Source organism: Myotis lucifugus, unplaced genomic scaffold (genome assembly GCF_000147115.1).
Source record: "Myotis lucifugus unplaced genomic scaffold, Myoluc2.0 scaffold_45, whole genome shotgun sequence".
NCBI classification, from domain to species: domain Eukaryota; kingdom Metazoa; phylum Chordata; class Mammalia; order Chiroptera; family Vespertilionidae; genus Myotis; species Myotis lucifugus.
The window spans coordinates 1,565,490-1,584,020 of record NW_005871093.1 but is presented as its reverse complement, the minus strand read 5'-3'; the positions used below and the strand labels follow the sequence as shown (position 1 = coordinate 1,584,020).

General features: G+C 46.0%; 1 protein-coding gene across 1 annotated transcript in view; it reads right to left on the bottom strand.

Annotated features, from left to right (window-relative positions):
- Positions 1-18,531, bottom strand: part of CALN1 (calneuron 1) — a 322,912-nt gene that overhangs the window by 8,744 nt on the left and 295,637 nt on the right. The window contains exon 5 of the mRNA XM_006088222.3: positions 5,166-5,322. Coding sequence (XP_006088284.1) covers positions 5,166-5,322 — 157 coding nt within the window. The remainder of the gene's footprint in view (positions 1-5,165; positions 5,323-18,531) is intronic.

Genomic DNA, 18,531 nt, shown 5'->3' with positions numbered 1-18,531 from the left:
TTGAAAAACTGTCTCCCCGTCTCACCGCCTGCCATGAACCTCAGCTCACCCTTGACCTCCTGCATCTACCCAAGGAGAACAGGCTTTATTTCAGGAGACTCGCAGCAGCAGGAGAGCTGGGAGCAGATGGTGTAGATGACGCATCATGCCCTTTCCATTCAGAGGGGCATGAAATGCCCAATGTGCACGACCAGGTGATGACCCAGGTCTCCCCACCCAGGTGTGCATTTGACACCCAGACAGGAACATTGCAACTTCAGCAGGATGGCTGAGCTGGAGACCTTGACTTTGGCCGTGAATTTTTTCTGACCTTCCACTGAGCCTAGACAATTTGGAATCTAGATATGACTGTTGCTGTCCAATCTTTGCATTGGACAGATAAGGAAAATAAGGCTTCGAGAATCACTGTCACACAGCTAGTCTACACAGGTCGGGGAACAGAACCCACTGGTCTGCACAGGGATCCTCTGGGACTACCTGGCCTGTGTCACCTCCTTTGCCATCATTCCTCTTGTCCCTCAGACTGAGGCACTGAATGGTACAGAGCAGCTCTGCTGTCTTTCACAGAAACTTACTCCCCAGTTGATGCTCTTCACTTCCTCTCCTGCGCATGTTCTCAGAATGTCTAGAAAAATCTGACAGCTGGTGTTCCATTTAGGGACAACACTTCGGTATGTGTCTTGAAAGGGCTCACACACAGATTTTGCTGCATCTCTACTCAATTTCCAAATATAATATGATTTCATGGGTGATGGAATGGAAAACGAGAAAAGATGCTGAAGCTGCATTCTCTAAGGAGAATTTGTAATGCCTACGCCTGAGGAAATGGCCCCGACAATGAAGAGGTCAGGGCAGGACTTTATCATGTAGACCTGGGTTCAAATCCTGACTTTCTATTTGACTTTGGACAAATTACTCCACTTTGCTGAGCCTAAGTATCCTCATCTGAACCACAGCAGCCACAGAACTTATCGCTCAGACTGTGCTGACAGGTCAATGGAAGGTATTAACAAATGACCAGCCCTTGGTCAGCATGCTGACCAGTTTTCTTCCACCCCTTTCTTCCTGGACTGCATCAATAGGGACGAAGCAGTAAACAATGGAAGCAATTACTACCAAACTGCGCATATAGTTTAATTTGTCATAAGAATCCTTAATAAGGATCAGGGACAGGCAAATAGACAACTCAACTGTAAGCCCACTCAGTTGCACATATGACTCCAACCAAATAATAAGATACGAATCTGTCTCTCAGTGTCACAGAGCTTTTGTTCTCCAAAAACTAAATGTCTGGTGACCACAAGTGGTTGAACTAAAGAAAAACACCTCAAAACTCCTCTTATGTAGCATGGACACTGAATGGGCATCGTGGGTAGTCACATATTCTTGTATTTAACCCATTTTGGTGTATATGGACCCATTTATTTTTCAAAATAATTATAACACAAATTTGCCAACTAACACCTAACTACATCAAGCGTAGGTTATCTTAATAAAAGAATTCAAAAAAGATCTGAGGGATTGGGATTGCCTGGAATTCCTACTTTAGCCAAATATCCTATTGGCTAAAATTAAGCCAAAATGAGAACTAAGAGGACAAAAAACCCCAAACCTCTCCCACCAATGACTCCACACCCCAGGGCTCCTGGCTTATTTCTCTGTTTTTCATTCATTCATGTGGGAGGAAAAATCAACATTTCCTGACTTCATGGACAGAATCTGAACACCTTTGTAGAAGTATAATCACTGACATAAAATGATACTGATGGCATTTGGAAATCCCCTATGAATCTCTAACTGACTCCATGGCACACAGGTTGCCCAAGGACACATTTTCAAACCTTTTCCACACTCTAGAATCTCAATCATGACTCAAGCTTTGCTGACCTCACAGCCGTGGAATGGGGGCTTTATTTAAATGCCAACTTGGCCACAAAACATCTGTTTCATGGACCATCTCCTCCTTCCTTGCTCACAGACAAATGTACCCTTTCACCTTTTTAAGGCAAAGACCTCCTACACGTTCAGGTTTTTGTTCACCATTGATTCCTTCCTCTGACATCAAATAGGGAAAGATTTCCAATGCCTGTGGATCCCTGGCTCTATAGGTGAGCATGTACTTGCCACAGCAAAGCTCCAATAAGAGCAGGAGGAAAGGGCTTCCTGGGTGGGGAGCAGCAAGAGACAGGAGGCCTGATTGGGGCTCTGGAGTCTGGGTGTAGAAGGGTGGGGTTCTGCTTCCTTCCCTCTCATTGGTCAATGTGGGTGATGAAGATTAGATCTAAGGAGAAACGCAGGCCATCACTTGAAAGAAGAAACCACCTGGTGCCTTCAGATTTCGATGCTGGATTTACTTAGAGTTGGCATGTTGGGAGCTGGTAGGTGGGTGAGGGATCAGAAATGTTGGCAAGGGTATGGCTGCAATGTCCGAACAGGGCATGCTGCCTGAGCCAGGGCAAGAAAGGACAGCAAGGAGTTGATAGCTTGGGGAAGAGGAGGGCCTAAGGGCTGGGAGGAGGGTGAGGAGATTTAGAAGGCATGAGCCATGCCACTGTGCCATCAGATTGCTGTCGGGAGCAGGGAGAGGTTAAAAATGCCAACTTGTCCCTGTTGTGGAAAGCAGTAGTGCAAGAAAGAGGGGAAGGAGGAGGTCAAGTTCAACCACAGGGTCTTAAATAGACTTGTTCAGTCCTGGGGCACCAGGGGTGAACTCAGTCCCTGTGCATCATCTCTTCCTAGACAACTTTGCCCACAGTACAATCATATCTGAGACTGAAAAAATCTAAACCTAAACACAAACCAATGAGCTTGCTTTTGGGGCCAAATAGTGCCGATTATGTATATATTTATATACGTACATACGTGTGTGTGTGTGTGTGTGTGTGTGTGTGTGTGTGTGTGTAGAAAAACCAACTCTCTGAAATGAAAATATACAAAAGGGATTATATAATCAAGGTCACAGAGATCACTCCAAAAGCACTGTACTAATTACAAAATAATGTTTCTTGTATTAAACAAGATCATGAATTTTAGAGCATTTAGTACAGTGCCTGGCCCTTATCATTTACCAACCCCCAAATGATAGCTGTTGCCAATGTTATATGTATGAATCATTAAAGCAGACCCAGTAAGACTTCTATTTGGAAATCTTTTTGTCAGTCATTTATTTCACTAATGTATGAGCTTTTGAGTAATAAAAAGACATGGCTTAAAGTTCAGATTACTTCCCAGTGCAGTCTGACCTTTCTCAAATTACTAAGACTTGTGACATTTCCCTGAACAAAACAGTGATCCACAAACAGAGGCTCCTGTAGAAAATGAGATGCCCAGAAATACTCTTTCCTCCTTTGTCAAGAGTGTTGCTGACGTGGGAGGCTGGAGCCCCAAATGCTTCCACTACTTGAGCACATAGTCTGTCAGCTAGGAAAGAGACGAAACAGGAGTCCAGGCCTGCTTTTCCCCCAGTTATAGTCCAATCCCTGCCCTCGAACCTCTATTCACCCTCCCAGTCCCCTCGCCTGCCTGACTGGAAATGGGTTGGCTGTGAACATGTTGCCCTGTGTGGTCTGTGTGGCTCCAACTCCAAATACGGTCATAGACGCTACAGCCCAGGTCACAAAGGAGACCAGGGCAGCTCTGGACCACAGCTGGGTTCTGTTGGCTGTCCACAGCACTTCTGAACATGTTCAATTTGAATGTCTTTCCAAGGAGGCATTGCTCTCAAGTTCACCCCAGTCCCTACCATGCCCCATTTCCCTGGTTTGAGTTCATTTAATTTGTCACCTTGGAGTACAAGCCATCTCCTGTTTCCTCTTGTCATGGCCTTTCATGCTGACCTAGCAGTGCAGTCCAGGCAGGGCTGGGGGCAGAGAGGGCAGGTCTGAATGAATCGCTGTGGCCACTTGGACCAGCTCAGCCCCAAGCAGCCTCCCTGCCATGGTCCGGCCAGCTCTGATGTGTCAGCTCCAAGACAAGGGAACCAAATGCCATTCTAGTGTCTATGTGACCTTCTTATACAGTGGGGCCTTGACTTGCGAGTGTCCCGACTAACGAGTTTTTTCGAGATACGAGCCGTCTCTCGGCCAATTTTTTTCTTTTAGTTGCGAGCTAAAATTCGGGTTACTTACGAGCCAGCTTCAGATACCCCACCGCTAGTTGGCGCAGTGAATGTCACAGTGATTTGACATACAAGTAATTTGAGTTATGAGCTCCGTCACGGAACGAATTAAACTCGTAAATCAAGGCCCCATTGTATATATTGTCTTGTATATATTGACAATTATATAGCTTACCATCTGTAGATATTAACTTCTGACTATGTTCAGGAAAAAAAGAATAGGAAAAAACAGTTTGATCTCTGTAAGAAATCTCACCGTCGAGTAAGTTAAGTCTGCTTTGCTGCTTTAATGGAATTTTAAAAATTCTACATTTCGGAGCTGTTAAAGCAGTTCTGATTTTCAGCGTTGGAAAGAGGGATCAGATCATTAAGCTTCCCTGGAACTCTCTTCTGATTGGGGGATAAGGTAGGCTGTTTTTGTTTTCTTTCATGAGCCCAAGAAAAGTGGCCTGTCAGGGGTCTCTTTCTTGGCCCCAGGGGAACCTATTCTTCTGTAACTACTTCACTAAGCTCACAGGAGTCCTTTCATGAATAGGGCTCTTTTTGGCGAGTGCATTCGGGGAGCACAGCATAGAGGCATTCCATTTCTAAAGATCCTGAGAAGGAGGCGTAATTATCTTGATGTTCATAGATGAGGAAACACACCCAGAGAAGGCACACTCCTTGCCCAAGTCACACAATTAGCCACGGAAACTGATCTAGATTTACTGACAGCCTAGACAGGCCCTTTCCACCACCCCGTGCAGCCCCCACTAAGTCAAGGCAAACACCACAAAGCCACATATCTGGTCACAGACCACAGAGTCACTGGAGGAAGGACAGGGCCAACGGAGGTTTTGCAAAAATGCAGAGTTTGGGGAAAATATAGAAAAAAAACAAAAACCAATTGCATCTTTACCAAAAGGATCTTTTAACCTCAGTCCTGGATTTGTGGCTTTGGCACAAGGCAATTCCAGCCCAGGAGACAGTCAACATGTTTTTCATACAGAGGATGTGAAGGCGTTGGCCCATCCCAGACCAGGGAGAAAGCAGAAACAGGGGTACCTACCGCCTTCAAACTCTGTCTGGCAGTTCCCCGAGGTATCATTCAGGCTCTCCTCCTCGTTGATGATGATGTTCTCAATGTCCTTCATTGTCAAGTGGTCCCGGAAGGCATGATAGAGGATGTGCTTCAACTCTTCCAGAGTTATCCTTTGCATGTCAAACTGTGAAGATAAAGAGGAGTAAGAGGGGCTTGGGCACATGGGGGTGAGAACTCTGCTTGGGGCATGACCCTTAAGCCCTTTTATAGAAACTTGTCCCAGCTTTTCGGAACATCAGATGAGCAGTTCTCCATCACGTTCAGCTCCAAGCATACTTGTGAACTTATTGGGAAGACCGTGTGTGCACAACATATCCCCCTCCACTGAGACTCTTGGAGAAAAAAAATGCCACCTGCTAGTTCGGTTTCCTACTCATCCAGCCATCTGCTGTCACCCCTGTATACTTGGGGGTTGTGTCCTACTTCAGACAATGCATATGTCTCTAAAAATTTTATGATCTCCCCAGAAGCCAGCAATTCCCAGCTTGCTATGAGCAACGTATCTCGTTCTAAACAAGATAAAAATGCAAGTTTCAAAGCTGTGTTTATGAAAGAGCAGCTGAAGGGAGGTGCAGCATTCCCCGGTCATGCTCTGCCCTTCCCTGGTGACAGCATTATGCTTTCCCACTGCATCTCCATCAGGCTCAGTTCTGTCACTTTCTTAGCCAGTGAAATGTGAGTAGAAGTCACACATGCCACCGTCCATTGAGAGCTTTACGAGCCCTTGTGTGATTATATCATTTGTTCTTTTTCTTCTGCCATGAGAACAGCATGCCCTAGGTAGGGCCTGTACCTCTGTCTGAGTCCTAGAATGAGGATACAGTGGAAAATCCCTGCAAATATCCCCTAAAAGAAAAAATAATGTAAGAAAAGCCCTTTTTTGCCTAGCTGATGTGGCTCGGTGGTTGAGCGCTGACCTATGAACCAGGTGGTCATGGTTCAATTCCCAGTCAGGACACATGCCCGGGTTGTGGCTTGATCCCCAGTGGGATCAGCAGATTGATGCTTCTTTCTCACCTTTTTGTCATTAGCCATAGAGATTTTGGGCTTCTTTACTACCATAGCATAACGTGCTTTAAGTAAACAATACAGAAATTATTATGTAGAAATGACAGACTACCATTACAAAAATTCTAAAGTATGATGTATGGCTTCCAGGGCAAGGCAGTGGGAAATGAGAAAACTGTTATTGGAGGCTCGAAAGAAAATCACCTTTCTTATGCAGTAGCAAAACACTTGGTAACATCATTGCCTGTGGTAACTTGTAGGACAGATCCCTATTGAATGGTTTTGTGGCTTTGGGGAAAAAGTGTGGGAAACAGCACTCTGGTTGCAAATGGTTGCATCTGACAGGGTGCTACAAGAAAGAGATGAGCTCAGAAAAGAATTGATTGGTTTGCAAGCCAGGACTAGGCACAACACAGAAATTCCTGGACTTGCAGGAAAGATAATAGTTATTTCTCACCTCCAACTAGGAAGAGATAAAATGGAGAAATGCTTTAAATAACAATACAGGCCTATTCAAACAAATCCAAGTGTCCCTTGTCAAAACCTCTGAATGTGTGAGGTGACTCTCCCAGGAAGCTGGCTGTTAAGTTTAGAGAGAAGTGTGTCTCAAAGATAATTGTGGACGTGGCTATAAGTATAAACCAATTGGAATCATATAGATAAAAAGATGACTAAGTTTTGGAGAGAACTGTACTGGCCAAGAGCCAATGGCCTAGAGTTAAAAGACTCTATAACCCTATTATCTGTGGGCTCCCAACCTTCTATGGGCATAAGCACTATGAGGAGAAGCTATATAGACCCCAGGGAGGACACAACTTCCAATGTCCTCATTAGATGAGTATAGGGAGTGGAAAAGGCTGGATCCCCCACAGGGTGAAGCTGGGCATTATGCTTGAAATTCCAGGATGCAGAATGAGGGTTTAATAAACTGGTGAATATAATAGAATCAGGGGCATAGAAAGGGAGTGGACTGACAATTCTCAGGGGGAAAGGGGTGGGGGGGGTGCAGGAAGAGACTGGACAAAAATCGTACACCTATGGATGAGGACAGTGGGGGAGGTGCGGTAAGGGCAGAGGGTGGGGTGGGAACCGGGTGGAGGGGAGCTATGGGGGGGAAAAAGAGGAACAACTGTAATAATCTGAACAATAAAGATTTAATTAAAAAAAAAAGAATATTCCTCGCCCCAAGGTCTGTCCAACAGGATTTCAGAATTGCTGAGTCTTAGACTGCTACATAGCTCCCATTTTTTTATTTTTTTATTTTTTAGTTCACATGTCTCTAAGAGAAGCCACACCCACATTTGCTGTATCTCCTGGGATTCTAGATCTCAAGTCTGATGTTATAATTGGATGGGACTTTTAGGGTGTCTCCCTTGGGGAGGGGATGAGTATATTTTGTGGCTGAAGGGAAGGAAATAAATACTTATAAGAAAGAGTATGGTCTGAAACAGGTTATATTATTTCCAATTATTACGTAGAAATGACAGAATTATATCGCCTTGCCCACTGACATTAGGCTTTGGCCTATTAAAGGAGAGTGAAAGTGACGACAATCTCAGAAGCCATGTGTATTCTGCCATTTTTTTTTCCTGCCACAAAAACATATACACCAAATATGGGCTGTTCCTTCCTCCTGGAATGAATACAACATAGAGCTAACCCATGAAGGGCGTGTAATTTTGAGTGAGAAATAAACCCTTGTTTTTATTTTATTTATTTATTTACTTATTTAAAATAATATTTTTATTGATGTCAGAGAGGAAGGGAGAGAGAGAGAGAGGTATCGAAACATCAGTGATGAGAGAGAGAATCATTGATTGGCTGCCTCCTGCACGCCCCCCACTGGAGATTAAACCTTCAACCCAGGCATGTGCCCTGACCAGGAATTGAACCATGACCTCCTGGTTCACAGGTTGATGCTCAACCATTGGGCCACACTGGCTAGGTGATAAACCCTTCCTTGTTTTAGCCTCTAAGACTTTGGGATTTCTGCAGTATAACTTATAATGAATACAGAAATCAATGTTTTAAGTTAGTCTAAATCCTGATAAAAGAAAGTATTAGACATTTTCTTTCCCTGCTTTATTTGTAAAACAATTCCTATCTTGCTTTAAGTATGCCTGTTGTTCTAACACATTAACTTAGGTTGCTGAGACTTGCTGGACATCTACATGACTAAAGTTCAAAGCTATTTCTATGACTAAGAGCAACTGAAGGGGAGTGTGCAAAGCGGATTTGTTTCTGCATCCCAGGTTATTGACTATGAAAGCAAATTTTGAGATACACTGAGAATTGAGCCTTAGACTTGACAGAGGAACAAGCATGTGGTTGTTAGCCTGGGTGCAGGGAGAAGGCTGGCAGAGTGCGGGTGAGGGTGGGGGACCTCATAGGAGAAATTGGTACCCTCCTGCCACAGTCAGAGATGACGAATGACAACATCAAAGAGACTCAGAACATGGGTAACCACTTCCTAGAAGATCAACCGAAGGGCTGGGGTGCCGGGGCGAACTAAGCAGCAGAGAATTTGCTGAAATGCAGAAGGAAAGTGAAAAGAATTGGTCAGGGGCTGTGAGAAGAGGAGAGGTGGTGGGAGGAGGGAGTGGGGGAAGGGCATGTCAGGAGGGGGAACACCATACCAAGGGGTAGGGTGTGAAAACTTCCGGCCACTGAATGGCCACCTGCTGACTTCTTCTGAGGACTGAGAGCTGTAGGAGACAGTGTTAGGGGTGTGCTGAGAGCTGTGCATGGGGTGCTAATCCACAAAGACCTGTATGCCTTGGTGAGGAGCTTGGTTGTTTTTTGTTTGTTTTTATTTTTACTATCCACAAAGACCTGTATGCCATGGTGAGGAGCTTGGTTGTTTTTTGTTTGTTTTTATTTTTACTGTGGTAAATATGCATAACATAAAATTTACCATTTATCCATATTTAAGTGTATAGTTCTGTGGCGTTGGGTACATCCACAGGGCTGTGCAACCATTACCACCATCCATCTCCAGAACTTTTAGCATTTCCCTCAAGTGATACTTCGTGCCCATCAAATACTTCTTCCCCATTCCGCCCTCTCCCCACGCCAGGCAGCCACCATTCTACAGTCTATAGAAAGTTAAATACGAATCTGACTGCTCTAGTATTTGGCCTTTCGTGACTGGCTAACTCACTTAGCATAATGTCTTCAAGTTCATCCATGGTGCAGCATGTGTCGCATGCTGCAGAATTTTATTCCTTTTTAAGGCCAAGCACTATTCCGTTGTATGTCTATGCTACATTGTTAATCTATTTATCCATCCACGGACACTTGGGTTGCTTCCACCTTGAGGCTATTGTGAATAGTGCTGCTATGAACGCAGGTGGAAAAATGCCTGCTCATGCCCCTGCTTTTAGTTTTTTTGGGTTTTCTTGGTATATAGCCAGAAGTGGAATTGCTGAGTCATATGGTAATTCTATGTTTAGTTTTTGAGGAATAAAGCTTGGTTTTATCTTTTGAGTAAAATGAGGTACCACTAACGGATTTTCATCAGGGAAATGACCTCATCTGGTCTGAGCTTGAGAAAAGTTACCCTTTTACAGGTATCAGGGGCAGGACAACCAGGCTATAGAAATAACAGGTTTAGAAACCACAATGGGCTATGGGGACGGAGAGAATTCCCTGGAGGAGAGAAGTTGGCAAGACTTGATGAGTCATCGTGGGTGGAAGGTGAAGGAGAACGAGCCAATTAGGAAGACATCTGGGCTTTAGGTTGAGCTGAATGGTGACAGTGGAAAAACAGGCTTAGAGAGAAAGGTGTCAAGTTAAATTTTGGAGGTGTGCTTTGGCGGTCCCAGAGGGACAGCCCGATAGCACAGCCTAGGAGACAGTAGGATGTACAGATATGGGCTAATGATACAGCTTTGGAAGTCATCAGAAAGGATGACAACATCGAGGAAGTGAGAAAAACCTCGAGAAAAACCATTGGAAGGACATCAAGATAACCAGAGGGCAGCCTCCATCCAGAACGGGCAGAGTGTGAGTGGTACTGTGGTTTATCATAGATACTTTGGTTCCATCCAGGGTTCCTGGCTCACAGCTCCCCAAGCCCTTGGAATCTCCTAAGTGTTAAGTGCAATGGGAACACCTTCTGTTATGGTTGGTCTCTTGTCTTCAGTTCCTGAAATCACTTCAGAGCCATACATGGATGTCTGGTTATAGCCTCTTTCAATTCCAACTCAGTTGATGTGGATGGGGTGACTTTGGAAAGCCCTTAGAGATGGGGATGCTGGTTGCCAGGGGAACCAGCTGTGAACAGAGGGCTGACACTCTCAGTCTCATCCCCTGACTTCCTGGGAGGGGAGAGGGGCTGGAGACTGAGCTCAGTCACCATGGCCAGTGACGTCATCAGTCATGCCCACGTCATGAAGGCTCCATCAAACCCCAAAGGACGGGGTTCAGAGAGCTTCTAGGTTAGTGAACCAGAACCCTTACTGCCACGTGTCACCACGCCGGGCCCCAAACTCCACAAGGGCACAAGCTCCCCCGGGCATCTCTTCACCTGGATGTTGATTTGTACCTTTAATGTCCTTTGTAATAAACCAGTAGTCCAGTGAGAATACTGGTTTCCTGAGTTCTGCGAGTCACTCTAGCAAATTAATCGAACCCAAGGAGGGGGTGGTGGGAACCTCGGATTGACAGGCATACCTCAGACATATTGCAGGTTCTGTTCCAGGCACCACAGTAAAGCAAATACCGCAAGGAAGTAATTTTTGTTGTTTCTCAGTGCATATAAAAGTTATGTTTACACTATACTGTAGTCTATTAAGTGTGCAATAACATTGTATCTAAAAAGACAATGTACTCACCTTAATTAAAAATACTTTATTGCTAAAAAATTCTAAGTATCATTTGAGCCTTAAGCCTCAGGAACCAGCCTGTGCTAGCTTCAGACTTCTCTTCTGCAGCATCCTCACCTCTCTGGGGCTGCAGAGAATTGAAGAGCAGGGCGGGCCTGGCTCTGGCCTGGGCTTTGGCTTAGGGAATGTTGTGGCTGGTTTGATCTTCTGTCCAGACCACTGAAACCTCCGCCCTATCAGCAATAGGCCTGTTCTTATCATTTGCGTATTAACTGGAGTAGTGCTGCTTTTCATTTCCTTCAAGAACTTTCCTTTCGCATTCGTCACTTGGCTAACTGTTTGCCACAGAGGCCTAGCTTTTGGCCTGTCTCAGCTTTCCACATGCCTTCCTACTAAGCTTGATCATTTCTAGCTTTTTTAGGTTCTTGTTAATCCTCACCAGAGATAGTTTCTCCATTGATTTCTTTTTTTTTTTTTAGAGAGAGAGTGGAAGCAGGGGTGGGAGGTGGGAAGAGAAAGGCAAACATCGAGGTGAGAAAGAAATATCGATTGGTTGCCTCCCACACACGCCTGACTGACTGGGTCCCTGGATTGAACCTGCAATTCAGGTACATGCTCTTGAATTGAACCTTTGACCTTTCCCTGTATGGGCTGAGGCTCCAATCACTGAGCACACCGTCCAGGGCCCTTTCTAGCTTTTAAAGTGAGAGACAGGCGACTCTTCCTTTTGTGACAAGCAGTAAGCCAGGACAAGTGGAACAGGGACACTGAGAAAGAGAGCGGAACAAACAGGCAGAGCAATTTATAGCAAATACAGAAGGCACCTCCCTGGAGATAGCATCTAGGCCTCAGTTGTATTTCAGCTCCAGGCCCAGAAAAGCAGCAAAACCAGGTGGGCTACATCAGGACCAGTTGCAATGACTAATGAATGACCCCCCTGCCCTGGGCTGACCAATCAGTGGAGACCTCCCCTAAGATTCCCGCCTGCAAGAGAAAGATAAAGCCTGTCTCCAAGGCCCCCTTTCTTCTGACTTTCTGGAGAGCCAGAGCAGTCCCACCTAGGCTCTCTCCTGTTGGTCTTCTATCCTAGCCCTTCCTTGTGTCACCGTCCGCAGCTTTAATAAACATACTCTCAAAATCACCTGGACTTATGTTGTGAAATCTTTCCTGCATGAAGTCAAGAACCCACACACTACCAGCTGGCCTGAGGCAGACCCCCTGCTGCCCAGTCCCTTTCTGGTAACACTCTCACTTGAACACTTGGAGGCCACTGGAGGGTTATGAACCAGCCTAATTTAAATATTGTTGTGTCTCAGGGAATAGAGAGGCCCCAGGAGAGGGGGAGAGAGATGGGGAAAGGGCTGCTTGTCAGAACACACGATACTTATCAATCAACTTCACTGTCATATGGGTGCACGTTATGGTGCCCATAACACATATAATCATCATCATCATCATCAAAAGTGTGAAATATTGTAAGAATTAGCAACACATGACACAGAGCCACGAAATGAGCAACTTGCTATTGGAAAAATGGTGCTGATAGACTTGCTCAATGCAGGGTGGCCGCAAACCTTCAATTTGTAAAAAATGCAATATCAGGACACACCATAAACAAAGCACAGCCACTGCCTGTAGAGCCACTCATTCAGAAGCACAGGGAGCAGCCTGGACCTGTGATGGGCAGCTGAATGAAGGGCAGTCTTTTTTCTTTTTAAAAATTTTAAAAAATCCTCACAGAGGATATCTTTTTCTATTGATTTCTAGAGAGAGTGGAAGGGAGGGAGGAGAAGGGGAGAGAGAGAGAGAGAGTGAGAGAGAGAGAGAGAGAGAGAGAAACATTGATGTGAGAGAGACACATTGATTGGTTGTCTCACACACGTGCTCCTACCAGGGCTAGGGAACTTGCAAACTTGCAACCGAGGTACGTGCCCTTGACTGGGAATCGAACCTGGGACCCTTAGGTCTGCAGGCTTACGCTCTAGCCACTGAGCACACTGGCCAGGGCGTGAAGGGCCGTCTTGTGGGACTGAGTGCTTCTGGACTCTGATCCTGTCCTCGATTAGCAGTGACAGAACTGAGTTGCAGTAGAGGACTCCTAGCATGTGTTGGAGAATTGCCTGGTGTCGAGTAAAACCCCACACATTGGAATTGGGTGCAGAACCACAGGGCGCCTCTTATCAGTATACAAAATCAGTCATTAAAAATATTTAAGGGCCTTCTGTTCAAAAAATAACCAATTTTTATATCAATACGGCTATGTTTATGTTCTTCCCGTGTGGAATTTCTTCTAAATGCTTGTCTCCCCTTTGTCTTTTAAACTGATTGTGTTACATTAAACACATCTCTTTAAAAAGGTACGAATCTTATAAAGAGAATGAAGTTGAATTATTAGAAAACCTAATTGGGGGTTTTTTGCCTTCCAGGGGTGGAGTCTAACTACATTTTCATATATTGTTTTAAACATGTTGGGCTGTACTTTTGTTATTCCATCTCCGGCTTTCTAGTCTTCGGTTCCTTATTTAAAAACAAAACTAAACTAAATAAAACCTACGGTTGTCCTAGTTTTGATTATAGTGGTGGATATTTTTCCATTTAGTAAATACATTACTTAAGCCATATTTTCTTGTATTATCAAATTCAAGAAATTAAATTGCATTTTCTCATCCATTTAGTAGAATAAATTACTTAAGCCATATTTTCTTGTATTATCAAATTCAAGAAATTGCATTTTCTCATCTTTCCTTCTGTGACAAGAAAATTATATATATATATATATATATATATATATATATATATATATATATATATATAATGTACCTTACTTTCCTGCCTCTTACCTGACACGTTACAGTCTTTGGAAGTTTAATGTGAGGCTTATTATGGCACATTTTCTACTCTTTGCACCTTTTCTTAGAATGGTACTTGGCTTCTGCATTTAATTTTGTAACAAAATTTTTAACGGCTACTGCTACTTCATTATATTTAATTGGTTTCAATGCTCACTTCCATTTGTCTATGACCATCCCAACCAAGTACCTGGCTCTCATCCAAATAACTGATGAAAAACGTGTAACAGTCGTTCGATAATGAACCATTTGTGGACGTTGCATTGCCTGACTTCTAATAACCTGATAAAACTTCCCCCTTCTCCCAGGACAGATGCTTAGCTTGGCTTACAATTCTAGAACAGCGCCCAATTCCCTCTGCACCGTCTCCAGTTCTTCCGTTGTTTAATGTGGGAGAAGCAAGGAGGTTGGATGTTGGCCGAGGTTTTTACTTTGAAGATCATTCCTTTTTGCTTCTTGAACACTCGGAAGAGTATTTCTTTTTCCACGAAATTTTAAAACATGCTTTCCATGCTATGTTAAGGTAGATGTTTTGCATTAATCTTGGCTGGAGTTTCTTGTGAGGGGTCTTTTAATATTTACACCCATACCATTTTCTGCCTCCTGACGGTTTGCTGAAACCACTCCGGTTATTGTCTTTGTCCTGTTCTATCGAATAGGCTCCTTTCTCAGGAACACAAATCAGTCTTAATTGGATTCTATTCCTGGAATCCCTGTTCTTCATCTTTCCTCTAATGATTTTCATCTCTTTGTTTTGTATTTCATATCACCAATGTCCTGTACTGTTAATTCTGCTCCCACTGTCTCTGGGAGAGGTGTTCATTCTACAGTTCCAGGTTGGCTCCTTCCATGCACTTATTGTTTCAGTCCCTTCCCTTTGTGCCCCAGACTGTTAGGGTTGCTGCTTAAAAACAATTCCAAATCTCTTGCATTGCTTTTAAAGATTAAAATATTAAAGAACAGCAAGCAGGCGTCTTCTGCAGGTCTCACCCGATTCCCTCCTCAAGCTGTGCTCCCCACTGCATCCCTCTTCCTGGGGCTGGGCTAGGGTGCAATGAACCCACCTTCACAGTGGCTGCTGTTTGTGTTTACGTGTATGTGAGCGAGAAGTGGACGACCCAAATGCAGGGCTTGCAAAGGAGAGAGCGGGTGGGCTGGTCTTGGCCCTCCGCGCACAGCTGGTTGGGGAATCTGTGGGTCAGCAGGAGCGCTGCACACCCGTGAGCTCCCCTCTCAGTTCCTCAGGTGCTGCCTTGCGGATACAGAGGCTCTTGCTCAGGTTCCCGGAAGGTTTATCCTGTAACTCCAGCACGGTGGTTGGTGGTGCTCAGGTGTGTCCCCGGACCAGCATCACCTGGACACTGGTTGGAAATGCAGTTTCTCCAGCCCACCCCAGACCAGCTGAGTCAGAGACTCTGGGGGTGGGTCCCGCAGCCAGCACCTAACAAGCTTTCAGGGGGTTCCGCCGTTCACTTGGGTTTGCAGAAGCACATGAAGTTCTGGTACAGAAAGGAGACCCTTCTCCCAGTGCATGTACTCCCAGCCCCTGGCTGTCCCTGACGGTGACAAAACGCCCCAGGCCTTCCTGCTCCGCTGTCTCCTCCTGGTTATGCTGGGAATTGCAGTCTCTAAATAGGTGTGCAGACAGGGGATGGGACACAGGACAGACAGCACTGCGGCTCTGACAGGCAAAAACCATTCTCTCAGGACCCCTCTGTTTTCTCTTCCCAGCAGCCACTGCGACCAGGAATTGGGTGCAAACTGGGGAGGTGAGCCAGAGGATGCCCCTGCCTTTGTGGGGTCCTCTGTCCTGGTCTGACCCTGGTCTGACTCCCAGGGAGGAGCGTGCCAGCCCCCCTCTCAGCCCCTCCTCCCCAGTCCAGGGGCCTCTCTAAGGGCATCATTAGTGCCTGGGGCTTCCCAGAACGCTAACTGTTCGTCCCACCAGGAGTTACTTGTCTGTTTATCGGCCTCCACCAGTGAAGATGAGCCCTGGGAGGGTGCGCTGTGCCTGACAGTCCGCCACAGAGCCGCCCCAACCTGGGCAAAGGCCTGGAGGAGGCCCTGCGCAAGGGGACGTGCCACGCTCAGATTCTCTGCCATTTCAAGGTGGAAGAGCAGGGTAATTGAATGTGTTTCCTGCTGAGAGAGGAACCTCAGGGTGCCTGAGACTCCGGTCCAGACGGGAATTTTGATAAGATGAAATGCGGCCGCTGGAAGGCCGAGCTCTGAGTTCTCTGCACTGCGGGCGCTGGCTCTGCCTGGCCTCTGCCTCCAGGCTCAGACCCGCCTCACGCAGAGACCCGCATGGCTGGGGGCTGCGTCTTCCCCCACCAGATTTTAGATGAATCCAAACTCCATGCAGCTTTCTCCGAAAGTGTGGAATTAATTTCACGGCAGACTTTCTCTGGAGAGAAGGATGGGCTGCATGAGCTCGGGTACACTGCCCACCTCTATTCCCTTCTCTGTCCATCTATAAAAGACATCCTCCTACTCAGAGAGCAGTGCCTGGTGATCCGTGGGCCAGAGCTCCTCAGCCAGTGGAATTGGTTACATTTGCCACCGTAGGAACCCCTGTAGTCAGGGGCATCTGGACAGCACCTGGGGCAGCCAGAGTCCCATCCACGTGGCTGGGCACCCTCATTCATTTATCTCGGTGCAGCATAAAAACACATTTTCTAAGAGTGCACAGGCACCAATATGGCAAGATCACACAGGGCCTTGGGTCTACAGAATTTCCTGCCTGCATCCTCCCTACACCACGGGCCACACAGCCTCCTCTCCCTAATAACCAGCCCCCCAAACGGTGAGTCCTGCCACCAGCTTGCCAGTGGTATCTAGATGTGAGGTATGAGCAACACCAGCATAACCACAGAGACTTCCAGAGTCCTCCCTGGCCCCAAGACCTTCCCCACAGGAGGAGTTAAACAGTGAGACTAGAACGCAAGGCTGTGAGGCCCTCCTTGCCACGAGCAAAAGGCAGACACACTGTGGCCTTGGGCAAGGTGAGCAGGAAGGGAAAGGAATGGGAGGCTGGAAACAGTTCTGAAAGCAACAGCGAGTGCCAGCTGTGATGACTCCATCTGGACTCTGGTATGTGCCCCTGACGTGGTGTGGGGACATGAGCAGAGAGAGTGAGGCCCTGCAAGGAATGAGTTCAGGTCGGCACAGGGATCAGGTCATAAAAGTGGCTCAGCCTCTGCAAACACCCCCTAGCATGCAGGGATGCTGCAGAAGAATGCGAAAACACACCATCACACCAAATTAAGATTGAGCACCTACTGGCGGCCACCGTCTGGAAGATTTCCACTAACCGCAGGACGTACAGCACAGACAGTATGGCGGAGCATTGTTATCACCGATAAGGGCCTAATCTCCAACATTTATAGGGAACTCATACAACTTAACAAAAAGAAGATAAACAATCCAATCAAAAAATGGGCAAAGGACCTAAATAGACACTTTTTAAAAGAGGACATTCAGAAAGGCAAGAGACAGATGCAAACATGCTCAAAGTCACTAATCATCCGAGAGATGCAAATCAAAACAACAATGAGGTACCATCTCACACCTGTCAGAATGGCTATCATCAACAAACGACAAGTGCTGGAGAGGATGTGGAGAAAAGGGAACACTCGTGCACTGCTGGTGGGAATGCAGACTGGTGCAGCCACTGTGGAAGATAGTATGGAGTTTCCTCAAAAAGCTGGAAATGGAACTCCCATTTGACCCAGTGATCCCACTTCTAGGAATATATCCCAAGAAAACAGAAACACCAATCAGAAAGGATATATGCATCCCTATGTTCATAGCAGCACAATTCACCATAGCTAAGATCTGGAAACAGCCTAAGTGCCCATCAGCAGATGAGTGGATTAGAAAACTGTGGTACATCTACACGACGAATACTACGCTGCTGTAAAAAAGAAGGAATTCTTACCATTTGCAACAGCATGGATGGAACTGGAGAGCATTATGCTATGTGAAATAAGCCAGTCAATGAAAAAAAAATACCACATGATCTCACTCATTTATGGATAATAAAGACCATCATAAACTGATGAACAAAAATAGATACAGAGGCAGAGCAGCATCGAACAGACTGTCAAACTATAGCGGGAAGGCCGGGGAGGGTTAGGGGTGGGGGGGTGGGTAAGAGATCAACCAAAGGACTTGTATGCATGCATATAAGCATAACCAATGGACACAAGACACGGAGGGGGGGTAGGCGAGGCCGGGGGGAATGTCAAGGGGGGAAAAAAAAGGAGACATATGTAATACTCTCTGTAATACTTCAAGCAATAAAACAAAATTAAAAAAAGAAAAGCTGTGTCTCCTGGAAGACTCGCCGATCTGGAGGAAAGCAAGGGGGCACCTGGACTTGCCCGGCTGGCACTCTGGGCAGGTGTCTGTCCCCAGCTCAGACCTCCTGGCAGGCTGCTCCTCTTTCAAAGGCTGCTGACCACAGAGCAGGCTGGAGGGGATGCAGAAAAGGCCCCTGTCCTCCTTGCCCACTCCATGCGTCTTACCACGTGTGCTTCTAGCTGGCCCGGATGTGCGTACTGACTGGGGCCACTTTGACTCTCAGTGGCTTCTGCCCAGTCACAGAACGCAGCTCCACCGCTACAGTATGGAAAGACAGCGCCTTTC